Source organism: Tasmannia lanceolata, unplaced genomic scaffold (assembly GCF_043159265.1).
Source record: "Tasmannia lanceolata isolate RefF3 unplaced genomic scaffold, GAP_Taslan_0.1 ptg000015l, whole genome shotgun sequence".
NCBI lineage: Eukaryota > Viridiplantae > Streptophyta > Magnoliopsida > Canellales > Winteraceae > Tasmannia > Tasmannia lanceolata.
This window is the reverse complement of record NW_027518692.1, coordinates 35,775,807-35,788,529: the sequence shown is the minus strand read 5'-3', so window position 1 is coordinate 35,788,529 and position 12,723 is coordinate 35,775,807. Positions and strand designations below refer to the sequence as shown.

At 39.0% G+C, this 12,723-nt stretch overlaps 1 protein-coding gene across 7 annotated transcripts; it reads right to left on the bottom strand.

Annotated features, from left to right (window-relative positions):
• Positions 1-2,092: 2,092 nt before the first annotated feature.
• On the bottom strand, positions 2,093-12,119 carry LOC143846910 (uncharacterized). 7 transcript variants are annotated; one of them, XM_077355513.1, is made up of 7 exons: positions 9,081-12,119; positions 4,902-5,067; positions 4,735-4,782; positions 4,039-4,576; positions 2,961-3,524; positions 2,751-2,836; positions 2,093-2,293 (listed from the first exon to the last, which is right to left on the bottom strand). In XM_077355513.1, exon 1 carries the CDS (start codon positions 11,473-11,475, stop codon positions 9,268-9,270), a length of 2,208 nt encoding a protein of 735 aa, XP_077211628.1. In that variant the 5' UTR covers positions 11,476-12,119; the 3' UTR covers positions 2,093-2,293; positions 2,751-2,836; positions 2,961-3,524; positions 4,039-4,576; positions 4,735-4,782; positions 4,902-5,067; positions 9,081-9,267. The 7 variants fall into 7 exon arrangements, with proteins under 7 accessions (XP_077211628.1, XP_077211629.1, XP_077211627.1 ...); XM_077355514.1 differs by lacking the exon at positions 4,735-4,782 and having other exon boundaries at positions 4,902-5,087; XM_077355512.1 differs by lacking the exon at positions 4,735-4,782.
• Between the last annotated feature and the right edge of the window lie 604 nt (positions 12,120-12,723).

Below are 12,723 nucleotides of genomic sequence, written 5' to 3'. Positions count from 1 at the left end.
ATTTGGGGGAATTCTTATGTCTGTATATTTGTTTATTTCTCAGTAGGAAATCCTGATCAGGTGCCTATGGTTTTCAAAAGAAAATCCGTATAGATTGTATAATATCTATTCTAAATTGATTTACATTTTATTTTTATCAATCTTAGTAAGTAAAATTGTAACTAAGAGGCCAGTCTCTCCGATGGATCAAAAGCTTCGGGAAGAGTTGTGCGTGTTCTGCTGATGTTTTGAATTTGGAGATTTTTATCATGCTTTTTGTTCTTTAGTTCTTAGAAACCGCTAGACAGCGAGATCTTGTTCGGTAGTGGAAGCTGGTAATTGGAGAATTGCATGTTGATAGATTGCTGAAATGATAGAATTAGGTTCTGCTGGAACTATCATTATGATTTGATTTTTTATAGATACGAAACTTGATGCAGATTTGCTTAGGTTTGTGATATGTATATGATACATTTACAGTCTTATCTCTCTGCCGCTCAAACACTCTCTCCTCCTTGCAAAAAAATATCTCCTTTCTTTCAAGAAGAATGCTGCCTCTGGAAAAACTCAGTTTCAGGCAAACATTCGATCCATGCCACCCCACAACATTTATTTCTTCATCCAATAAATCAGAGAAGTTTATTTGTTCTTTCAAAGAAATTTTTTCCCTGTTTCTTCTACTAATTGATCATGTTGCCATTTCTTTGATTATTCTAATATAAAATTTCTTATGAAATTAACAATAATTACGTAGTAATATTGAACAATATTTTTAAAAACTTATACTAATTCATTAATAAATATTGAGATAAACAAATTGTAAAATACCTTAGTGGCACGTGACCGCACGTGCATATTTTACTAGTTTAAAAAGAAACTAGAATGTTCAGTCATGTCCGTGGTAGATGAGGAAAAGCCGTAGATGAGCTGACAAGGTCAATGAAGAGGAAGATAAAGATTTTATGGATGAAAATGAAGAGTCGATAAAAGTAAGATTGGTGTTGAAGGAGCAAGTTGTAATTGCAATGAAAAGCTTTCATATGGCCTGAAATCTTGGGAGAGAAAACAATGGAAGATGAAAATAACCCTAATGTCAATGGACCCAACTAATTTTTCCCATTTTTTTATGATTACCATCGTCTAAGGATAGGTCCTCATGAATAATAGATCATGTTCCTCATGATTCTAGCATGAAATTTTACAATCTGGTTGACCTATACAAAATGGGATATCTCATATCTGCAACCACAAATAAAAACGAAAAGCTTATAATAAAGAGGAGTGCTTATCAATTAATATAAACCCTTATTTTTAACTCCACACTCTTGATTTCACTTCCAAGTTGTTTAAAGCTTGAGGGGACATTTGGATACTCCAATTTTTGCGTGAAAAAAGTATCCCACAAAATCCTTATTTTTCATGGTTTGAGTAGCACACATTCAAAGGTGTTGAATCTGTAAGCAAGGGCATGTGTGGTTACACCATAAATTGTTTTATGGAATTTTTCCCTTGAAAATTACGAAGTGAAAATTTCTCTTAAGAATAAAATCACAGTTCTAGAGGATTTATTATAAATAAATCACAGTTCTAGGGAAGTACTTAATTTCAATGTTGCTGAACATGCTCTAAGTTCAATAAAATCCCAACATATTTTATCATGTGAAGGAGTTGTTCCTTCCAGACCAAATAGTTTTTTGTTGTTAACTTGACAAATACATTATGCTACAAGCTATGCTGGGTTTCTTACCATGACGTGTGAAGAGGAATACGCTAGAGTTTCTGCTGAAACTCTTTGCTTGCTGTGATACCATAGAGCATAGCTTCAAAATTCAACACCGATACCAAATTGGGGTTGTGCACCCCCTAATCTTGAATCTAAATACTCAAAGCACTCTAAGGGCATATCCAGCAAATACAGGTACTCTCCACTACAGTAACCCCTCTTTAAGTCTTTAAGCAGTCATGCCCATTTAAGATCACTGAAAACAACTCACAACCGATCACGTATTCTTCAGTGCTGTGTAATAAAACAACAAAAGGAGGGGCTACTACAACAAAAGTTCAAACTACAGAAGAGTAGCTTTATCAACTAAGATTGATCATGACGAGTCTGTTTCCTTAGCAAGTTATTACAGTGATACTTGTATTTAACTTTAGAAGAACTGCGAAGTTTACATTACAAAACCACACAAAACTTACAAAGAATTTTTTTAGAAATAGGCATCTATTGTTACATGATAGCGTGCCACTTGTACTTCTGTCTCTCATTGCATCATGTAACAACTCCTAAACGAATAACCCAGGGCTCGGCGTACTGAAAAAATAAAGACAAGAAGGAAAATCAATAATGTAACAACACAAAATACACAGAAAACTATAGACCTTCATTGGAAGATAGCTTAAGAAACGCAGGTTCCAACTGCATCTCAAGAAAGCATTTCTCTTCATTCATTTTAAGCTAGCAAGATACAACCAACAGCAGCAATTGGCAGAGATAAGGGCACACCTTATATCTCTCCTAAAGTGCTAAAGTGACAATCAGAAGGGATTCATTTCTAACAGAGGAAGAAGCAGTGACGGTGGAGTAGGGAAGAGAAGTGGTAGCTGCGTTTTAGGGTTAGGAGAAATGGTACGGACGGGCCAACAGAGAAATGGACATGTCCAAAGAGAAACAAAGCCGTGCGTGCGAAAGTGGGACGCGTGTTCTTGAAAAAGATATATGATACTGAGATGAAAACATGTGGTATTGAGGAAAGAAAGATAAGGCTTACAGGTGGGTGGTTTTTTTTTTTGGTCTGTTAGGACTCTTGTGCAGGCGCATTTAACGCCCCTCAAGTGACACTTCCCCACTGTTTTTCTGTAGAACAACAAAAGGAAAGAAATACATTTGAAGATGTTAGTTACATTGCGAAAATAAGGACATTATCGAATGCAGTAAGATTCAAGACATTCCCCACATTAACAGGAGTGAACATTTTAACCTGCAGCTTGGCTACCCATAAGAGACGAGAGAAGAAGCGGACCAACCGTCGTTTTTGACTTCTCGCGCTTCTTTCTGTCAGCAAGAGAGTAGCAGATCCTCCTATATTTCCAGGTTTTAGAAATCTTAGGATGCGGGAGAGATTTTTAAAACCAGAATTTCTCACTTAAAATCCAAGAAACGCTGTGAGGACAGCATACAGCAGCTTGATCATGAAGCCTCTTTTACACTAAAAATCTGGATTCTAAAATCCGCGTATCCAAACGGCCCCAAAGTTAATTTTTCATGTTACAATATATAGAGCAACTGGCATTTGACTCGGGTGTACGAGCAGTTCTATACAACCAACCACTTTCAAGATATCATTCAAGTTAGACTACTCATCACGCTATTCTCGCCATCCAACGCCACTCATCATGCTATTCTCATCATCCAACGCCATATATTTAGATGGAGAAACCTCCAGCACCTCAATGCAGTGCAATTGCATCATGCCCAGTCGACTTGGATTTGCTTTACTCACGTTTTGGCCCACATCCACATTTTGAAACGGTGTCATAAAGAACTACAACAGCAAGAAAGATGCGATTTAAAACTCTCTCGACTCATAAAAAACATGAGTTCTCAAATGCATTTTATAGGTCTTACTTTTGCCCATCATAACATCCTAATCAATTGAAGAAGAATCATAGAACAATAAGTTGTAATCGCCAAACAAAATCAAGCACCATTAGTTCTGAAAAACATTAGGAGGTTTCTTTTCTTAGCCAAATACATTCATACATTTTTTTTGGAATTCTTGCAGCTATACATGCATACATATACATACTTTTTCTTGGTAATAGTGTATCTAAAATCTTTCCAAATGTATGTTCCTTCCATCTCTTTGCCATGGAAAAGAATAGAAAAGAATTCCTCTTTCAATCAGACATTTAGGACGATTTGGGTAAAAATCAGAAACAACAAAACCCATAAAACCTCAATCTCACACACAAGTCTTTAGAAAAATAGGTCGACTCAAAAGCCAACAGAAATAAAAGAAAAAAGAATAAAATCAGAGTTAGGATGCAAAACAAGACCTTAACTTTATATCTGGAAGGCTTTGAATGCTGTAAATGCTGCAAATCAGGTCCACTCAAGGTAATCTTTCTACCTGGAAGGCTGCAAACAGAGTCCACTCAAGCTAAAATTTCTATCTTGAAGTCTGCAAATGCTGCAAATCGGGTCGACTCAAGGTTTGAAATGCTTATCTTGCCAAACAACTTAGGAGAACGGTGCATCACCCAAAGCTTCAGAGTAGAGATCCATGAACACCAAAACCCTTTTCTTCAAAAATAAAAAACCATTCCCTCGTCGTACAAAAAATACAAATTAAGAACAACTATACTACAAAACCCATAAAAATGTCTCATTCAAAATGACAAATCGGAAAACACAAAAGCACAAAACCCCCACACCCAGAAAAAAAAAAAAACCAACTGCAACCTAGAACCCCCGAAGTAAGCAAAAAAACAAACCCATTACAGATTGAAGATTACACTTGCTTTTGCAGACAGTGTCACTGAGTTTGATGCTGGTATTTGAAATCCAATCTTGAGTGGGTACGGGAGAAACATCCTAATGAGTAGAAGGCAAAATTATGAGATTTTTTTATATTAATATCAGATGAATACTCACGAATCTATATCCTTACGATTCAGATGCAATACATACAGCATAAATTAAAAGATAAAACGTGTGCATGAACTGGAAAAAAGGACTAATGTGTTACATACTTCATCTGTTACTATATTATCAGTAGACATAGATTCCAAAGCATCCCCCTTCAAAATCAAGAAAAGAGAATGGAAGGAAAGGAAAAAACAGAGTATAGCTATAATGACACAAAAATCAACATAACCAAAGCCAAAAACAAAAAACCAAAAATCAGATGATCACATACCTCCGTTGGGATCCTCTCCTCCCCTCCGATGCAGTAACTGTCGAAGTGGAGCACCCAGAGAAGAGAGACCTGCTTATTTTAACTTGTTGCAACACACCTTGAATCGTGCCCAATTTAACAGGGCTAAAGTTCTGCTTCATAATTTAAGGATGACATCGAAGAGGGTCTGCATTTGAGAAAGCAGGGCTGAGAGAGAGAGAGAGAGAGAGAGAGAGAGAGAGAGAGCATTAAATTGGCGGGTTTCATTTCATTTTCCCCTCACGCACGCATCTAATTTCATTCGACCAGATATTATGGAAGGTTATTCACAAAAGCGCGAGCGGACAGAAACATGCTTAGTTTATATATATGGAATTGTGAGCGTACTCGGTCGAGTAGATAAGCTTATCTACTCAGTCGGCTAAAAACAGTGTGGGCCCCCATTTTTTGGGTGATCCAAACCATTCATTTGAAAGGTCCTTACCTAGATAGGGTGTCCACAAAAAATCAGCCCCATAGGATACCCCTAACCCATCCAACAGTGGAGGGAAAAATGAACAGATTTGTGGACAAACTGTGTCTGTCCATTTTTCCTCATTTTCCCTCCACATTTGGATGGGTTAGGATGATCCTATGGATCTGATTTTTTGTGGACACCCTATGTAGGTAAGGACCTTTCAAATGAATGGTTTGGATCACCCAAACATTGTGGGCTCCCAATGTTTTTAGCTCGACCGAGTATGGTCACTTTTCCGATATATATATGTGTGTGTGTGTGTGTGTGTGTGTGTGTGTGTGTGAGGAGTTCTAAACTGAAGTGTGCCCTTGCAAAAAAGGGATGAAAGGGCGCCCCCATTGGTCGTAATTCACCAATGTCCATTTAATGTTCATTGACTTTTCATCCCATTTAATGGACTCTGGTGATTTACAACCAATGGGGGCGCCCTTTCATCCCCTTTTTTGCAAGGGTACCCTTCAGTTTAGAACTCCTCCATATATATATATATATGGAGGAATGCCAGACTCACAGGAGCTTGCAAAAACGGGGCTTCTGTTTCTGCATTGCCTCATTGATTTATGCTTTGTTAAACAGTGCAAGAGCTTCGACCCTTTTATTTTACAAGGATATCCCGACACTTTTCGCATTATTCAGGTTTCTATTGGGCCTCTCTTCTTCCTCATTTAGGATGGACATACATTTGTCAATTAAGTCATCAATCAAAAAATTAACTCATCAATCGAACCAGTAGATTTGCTATCATCTGAGAGCAAATAACTGGAATTTGAACCCAAACTAGAGAGGAGTGGGATAGTATCAATACAAACTAGAGGGGAGTGGGATAGTATCAATACAAACTTCTCCTCTAAATCCGATTCTCCTCAAACCTTATCTATAACTCGGCGATTCTCAGATACTATCCCACTCCCCTCTAAAAATAGCCTCAACGCATGTAATTAAGAGATCACGAATCAATGTTAGGATAAGGCATACTTGATTGGTTTGGGTATATATCATCTACTATCCCACTACCCCCTAAAAATAGCCTCAACGTATGATAATTAAGAGATCATGAATCAATGTTAGGATACTTGATTGGTTTTGGTATCTATCATCCACTTGCAACCAGCAAGGATCACCTGAAGGAGGGGTTTTGTTGATTTCCGGCAGCCCAATCAAGGCTCGATCTGAAGAAGCATCCTTCACAGCTCGCACCACTTGTTTGCCCTTCCATCTTCTCTTAGCATTATCTGTGTGCCAAAGTGATGGTCGATTCGACCCTAGCAAAAGTGATCCCAGCACTTGTTAGCTGGCTACGAGGTGAAACAATGGTATAGGGGCCCACCCCCTGACTAATGAACCTCTTATTTGATACAAGACGATCCAACCTCAGTCCCACCAAAATAAGATTAACATTAGTCTTAATTTTTTTAACAGCCCCTCCTTATTCGAGTAACGAGGGAAGACCAAGCAGGGAGGGCCGAGGGCCCATATTGACTCGACTAAGCACGCCTGCTTGTACTTTCCAGGACCCACCGTATTGGGTTTCGGGTTAGGCCATCAACTAACCAATTTGAAATAGAGCCCCTTTCGTCCTACCACGAGGCATTAAGTCCCCTGACTCTGCCATATGAGTGTTTAAACACCGAGATCTGAGGTTTTCTTCTTAAAGCAACCTGCTCCTTGGTCGTCTTTGTATTATTCATTTCTTCAGTGAAATGCCCTTTTTTGCTAGAAAGAAACTTATCTTGCAGATACCTCTTGCCTGAGTAATCATTGTGTTTGTCTGGACTCAACAACCCACTTTGGTTATCTTCCGGCATCTATTTTATGTAAAAGGACAAAGTCTGGTTATCTGTTGAGCTGATTGTTCCAAAGAAGTTGGTGTCCTCAGAATCTTTACATCAAGAAAGGGCCAACTCCAAAAAAAATTTAAGCCTACTTTGGTCTTCTTCCAATGTAATTCTTGCTACATACAATAATTTGCACTTTCAAACACTCTTTAGATTTCATCCATCGTGTTCTTAACAATTAATATTTGAAGGTTATTCTAGCTATAGCCTAAAGGCTAGGTTACACTCATTAGATTTCTCCTCAAACCTTATCTATAACTCGGCGATTCTCAGATACTATCCCACTCCCCCCTAAAAATAGCCTCAACGCATGTAATTAAGAGATCACGAATCAATGTTAGGATAAGGCATACTTGATTGGTTTGGGTATCTATCATCCACTATCCCACTACCCCTAAAAATAGCCTCAACGCATGATAATTAAGAGATCACGAATCAATGTTAGGATACTTGATTGGTTTTGGTATCTATCATCCACTTGCAACCAGCAAGGATCACCTGAAGGAGGGGTTTTGTTGATTTCCAGCAGCCCAATCAAGGCTCGATCCAAAGAAGCATCCTTCACAGCTCGCACCACTTGTTTGCCCTTCCATCTTCTCTTAGCATTGTCTGTGTGCCAAAGCGATGGTCAATTCGACCCTAGCAAAAATGATCCCAGCACTAGCTGCTTACGAGGTGAGACAATGGTATAGGGGCCCACCACCTTACTAATGAACCTCTTATTTGATACAAGATTATCGAACCTCGGTCACACCAAAATAAGATTAACATTAGTCCTAATATTTTTAAGTGCCCCCCGCCTATTTGAGTAACGAGGGAAGACCAAGTTAGGAGGGCCGAGGGCCCATATTTACTCGACTAAGCACGCCTGCTTGGACTTTCCAGGACCCATGGGCTAGGCCATCAACTAACCAATTTGAAATAGAGCCCCTTTCGTCCTACCACGAACCATTAAGCCCCCTGATTCTGCCATTTGAGTGTTTAAACGCCGAGATCTGAGATTTTCTTCTTAAAGCAACCTGATCCTTGGCGTCTTTGTATTATTCATTTCTTCAGTGAAGTTCTCTTTTTTGCTAGAAAGAATCTTATCTTGCAGATGCTTCTTGACTGAGTAATTTTCATTGTGCTTATCTGGACTCAACAACTCACTCTGGTTATCTTCAAGCACCTATTATATGTAAAAGAACAAAATCATGGTGATTGGATATCTGTTGAGCTGATTTTTCCAAAGAAGTTGGTGTCCACAGAATCTTTACATCAAGAAAGGGCCAACTCCAAATTTTTTTAAGCCTATTTTGGTCTTCTTTCAATGTAATTCCTGCTACATAAAATAATTTGCACTTTCAAACACTCTTTAGATTTCTTCTATCGTGTTCTTAACAATTAGTATTTGAAAGTTATTCTAGCTATAGCCTAAAGGTTAGGTTACAACGACATTAATTCTGTGGAGAGAAATAACATCCAAAATACGGAATAAACAAGTGTTTGCATGAATATACAGCTTGGTGAATTCTATTCCCCTTTGGTCAAGGACATAGAAATCTATCACATGTTTCATCAAACATCTCTTTCAAATGATGCAAAGTATACTAATAGATAAGATTCGTAAAGACGATTTAACATAAAACAATAAATTGCTCCATGCTTTGACGTAGAACTGAAGATGTGAAGGAACCATTTGTAATTTGATATAACATATAAATTATCTAAATCCAAGAAAGCATTATTACTTCAGATGAAAAACCGACAATAACAACAACAAAGAAAAAGATAAGCTCCATAAAATGATTCTGTTGAATTTCTATTTTTTTTTCAATTAAGAGGGCATCTAACATGCATATGGCATACCAGTTTTGGGGGGTTGAACATTGTAATCCTGAAGAAACTCTCTAGGACCAACCCAAGCCTGATTTAGCAAGATAGGCAAAAAGTACGATACAATCTCATACAGGACCCAATGCTTCTGCACTGAGGCAATGCAGCCTTGTGTTGGGCATAGAAAACTGGGTTTATCTCTTGGTATTTTAGCCAATTGCTACCTGGACTGAGTCCCCCTTCTGCTACCGTTGTTCATCAATAATTCGAGACCCTTCATGGCCTCAGGAAATCTCTTCACGCCACCATTCAGCATAGCACGTCTTAGAATGCTGAAAGAAACCATATTCGGTTCACATCCTTCTATCGCCATGTCAACCAGTATCAAGAAGACGTCCCACAACTTACCACTCCTAAACATGGCATTCAATATGGTATTGTAAATGGTGATACTTGGTGTAATTCCACTCTCTACCATCCAGTTACGCAGTTGCAGGGCAGCTGATATGTTCCCTTCCTTGCAAAGGCCATAGGTAAAGGAGCCGTAAGTGATGGTATCAGGCATGAAACCCTGGGCATACATCTCCATTAACAATTGCCTAACTAATGGATAATTGTTTTCACGTATTGAAGCATGTAAAAGAATATTGTATGAAGTCTTATTTGGAAAAGATCCTGTGCTTTTAGCATCCTTAAAAATCCGGTAAGCAGTTCCAAATAATCCCTTCTTGCAAAGGCTGTCCAGCAGAACATTGAAAGTGACTGTAGTAGGTGTAGGCCCATTGCTAACCATAGCATCCAAGAGCTTAAAACACTCTGTAACTTTTCCAACCATGCATAAGTACTGAATCAAACCAGTGAAACTAACTATATTAAGCTTGACACCTTCAAATTCCATACGATACAAAACCCTTCGGATCATTGAAGAGTCTCCCTGGTTGCATGCTGCAGTCATAACCGTATTGAAAGAAACAATTTCAGGCCCATTTCCAAACCATTTGAAATGATCCAGAAGCTCCAATGCTTCATCCAGGTTGTTTTCCTTACAAAACCCATTCAATATAGTGTTGTATGTCACATTACTTGGAACAAAACCATTTTCCATCATACACCGCACTAAAGAAAATGCTTCTCTTGATCTATTTTCACGACATAAACCATGAAAGTAGATATTGCAAGTAGCGACATCTATATTAGAACCCCTGGTGAGAATCTCCAGGAAAAGCTGGTTAGCATTCCCGACTTGACCCGCTTTTAATAGACCTCCAATTAATGCACTGTAAGTGAAAGGATCGGGAAGAAAGCCCTTTTCCTCCATAATTCGAAACAACTCGCAGGCTTCCAAAAGCCTACCATTAGAACAAAGGGTGCGGAGAAAGATATTATATGTAACCAAATCCGGATGACAATTCTCTTTCACCATCATATCCATAATATTTAATGCCTCTTCTACCTTTCCATCCTCACATAGAAACTTAATAACTGTAGTGTAGGTGATGACATTAGGCTGACAACCATCATCCCGCATAAGGTTAAAAATCCGATAAACTTCGTCATACAACCCTTCCCGACTGAACCCGTGAACCAATGCCGTATATGAATATACATTGTGAGAGACGCCCTTTTTCTTCAATAAATAGAAAATACCCAATGCAGTAAAACTCTGACCAGATTTACATAAACCCAAGAGAATGGGATTGTAACAGTAAGCGCTGGGGAAGAAACCCTTATTCAAAAGGACCGAAAATACAAAATATGCCTCACAGACCTTGCCAGCTCTACAGAGACTAGAAAAAAACAAATTTAAAGAGGGTTCTGTGGGAAAATAACCCAATCTCAACATCAATTCCAATGCACTGAATGAATCTAATAAATTACCTAAATTTAATAATTTTCTCAACAGTTTCATCAAATCACAAAAAGAAGGAACAAAACCATTTATACACATTTCCTCTGCAACATAAAGAGCATCCTCCAACTTATCTAATCTAAGTAATCCACTCAAGAGCGTATTGAATGTTGACGCATTTGGGTTGGGTCCAAATCTCTTCATCTCAACATATAACTCAACTAACTTTCCGACGACAACATGGCTTGATTTCAGATAATAGTACACAAGTGCATTATAATCATAAACAGTGGGTTTTCCCACTACAACCTCCATGAGATTCAAGCTATTCAAAGCTTCATTCCATAACCCGGACTTGGCACAATCTTGCATTCTCCGCTGCATTGTGGTGTAATAGAAATTAGGATCATGACAAGGGTTAGGGTTTCGACCATCATCCCCAAGGCAGAAGCTTTCTTCTGGAAATTCTAGGGTTTCAAGAGAGCATGATATTGACAACTCTAGAAACTGATGAAAAAACCATGTAGTTCTGCAAATTCTAGTCAAGCGATTTCTTGCAGGGCTTACAAAGAAAAGCATGGAAATTTACCAAAATAGATAAAAGCATGGAAACTTACAAAACAGAGAAAAGCTTATCTAACTGGGTTTCCATTAAGCCCTTCAAAGTTCGCACCCCTTTCATTTTGGTTGCCCCTGATGCTCCAACATTTTAATTCCCCAAAATGTTTAGGTTTAAACCCAAACCCCACCCAACTAAATTCTCTCCTACTATACTTCCTCTAGTTTGCTTCCTTGGGAGAAAGACCAAACGAAAGAGTGAAATGGGGCATTAGGGTTTCTTCTCACACAGCTCCGAATATAAAAAAGAACCGAAAAGAAGTAGAGAGAGAGGGGGGGCGGGGTTGGGGGGGGGGGGGGGGGGGGTGTTAGGGTTTAGGGAGACTTGCTGCAAAGGTTTCGACCTGGTGTGCTGAGCTCACGATGACAGAAGAATCCAAGAAGAAGATGGGAACCATGCTTATAAGTTATAAACAGTTTCTAAATTCCTCCTGTTCGAGGCGGAGTTAAGGGTTTGCGTTTTAATATAGGTCGATGATGTTTTCGCCCCCTTCAGGATAATGCGCCCCACTGTTAACGTGATTTAACTTCAAAAAGCGTTAAAGTCTGCCCACAATTCAAGATAACCGGGGGCGCATTATCCTACGGAGGGAGCGAAAAAATCATCTCCCTTTAATGTATAGGGAAGTGATATATTTACGCTCCTCTTGATCTCCAGGACACCCAGCGCAAGCACTGGCGGCAATCAAACCGACTTGTCAAGTACATTAGCCCTCCTTTGGCCTTTGAGATACTGGTTTCCCCAGTAGGCCTGCAAATGAACCGAGCCGGACCACGAACATGTTTGGGTTCGGCTCATTAAAAGCTCGGCTCAGGCTCGTTCATTTACCAAACGAGCCGAATCCGAGTCCAAAAATTAGGCTCGTCAATTAAACGAGCAGAATTTGAGCTTTGTATAGTTTGGCTCAGACAAGCTCGTGAACTTTATATATATATAGAGGAAAGTGAAGCTACACCGCCGGCTTAAAATACAATGGGCCCACATTATTTTGGTGATCCAAAGAATTCATTTGATTGGCCCTCACATAGATAGGGTGTCCACAAAAAATCAGCTCCATAGGATCATCCCAACCCTACGATTTGTGGAGGCAAAAATGAACATGTAAAAACCTTCACAAATTTGTCCATTTTTGCCTCCACAGTTTGAAGGGTTGGGATGATCCTATGGAGCTGATTTTTGGTGAACACCCTATCTATGTGAGGGTCAAT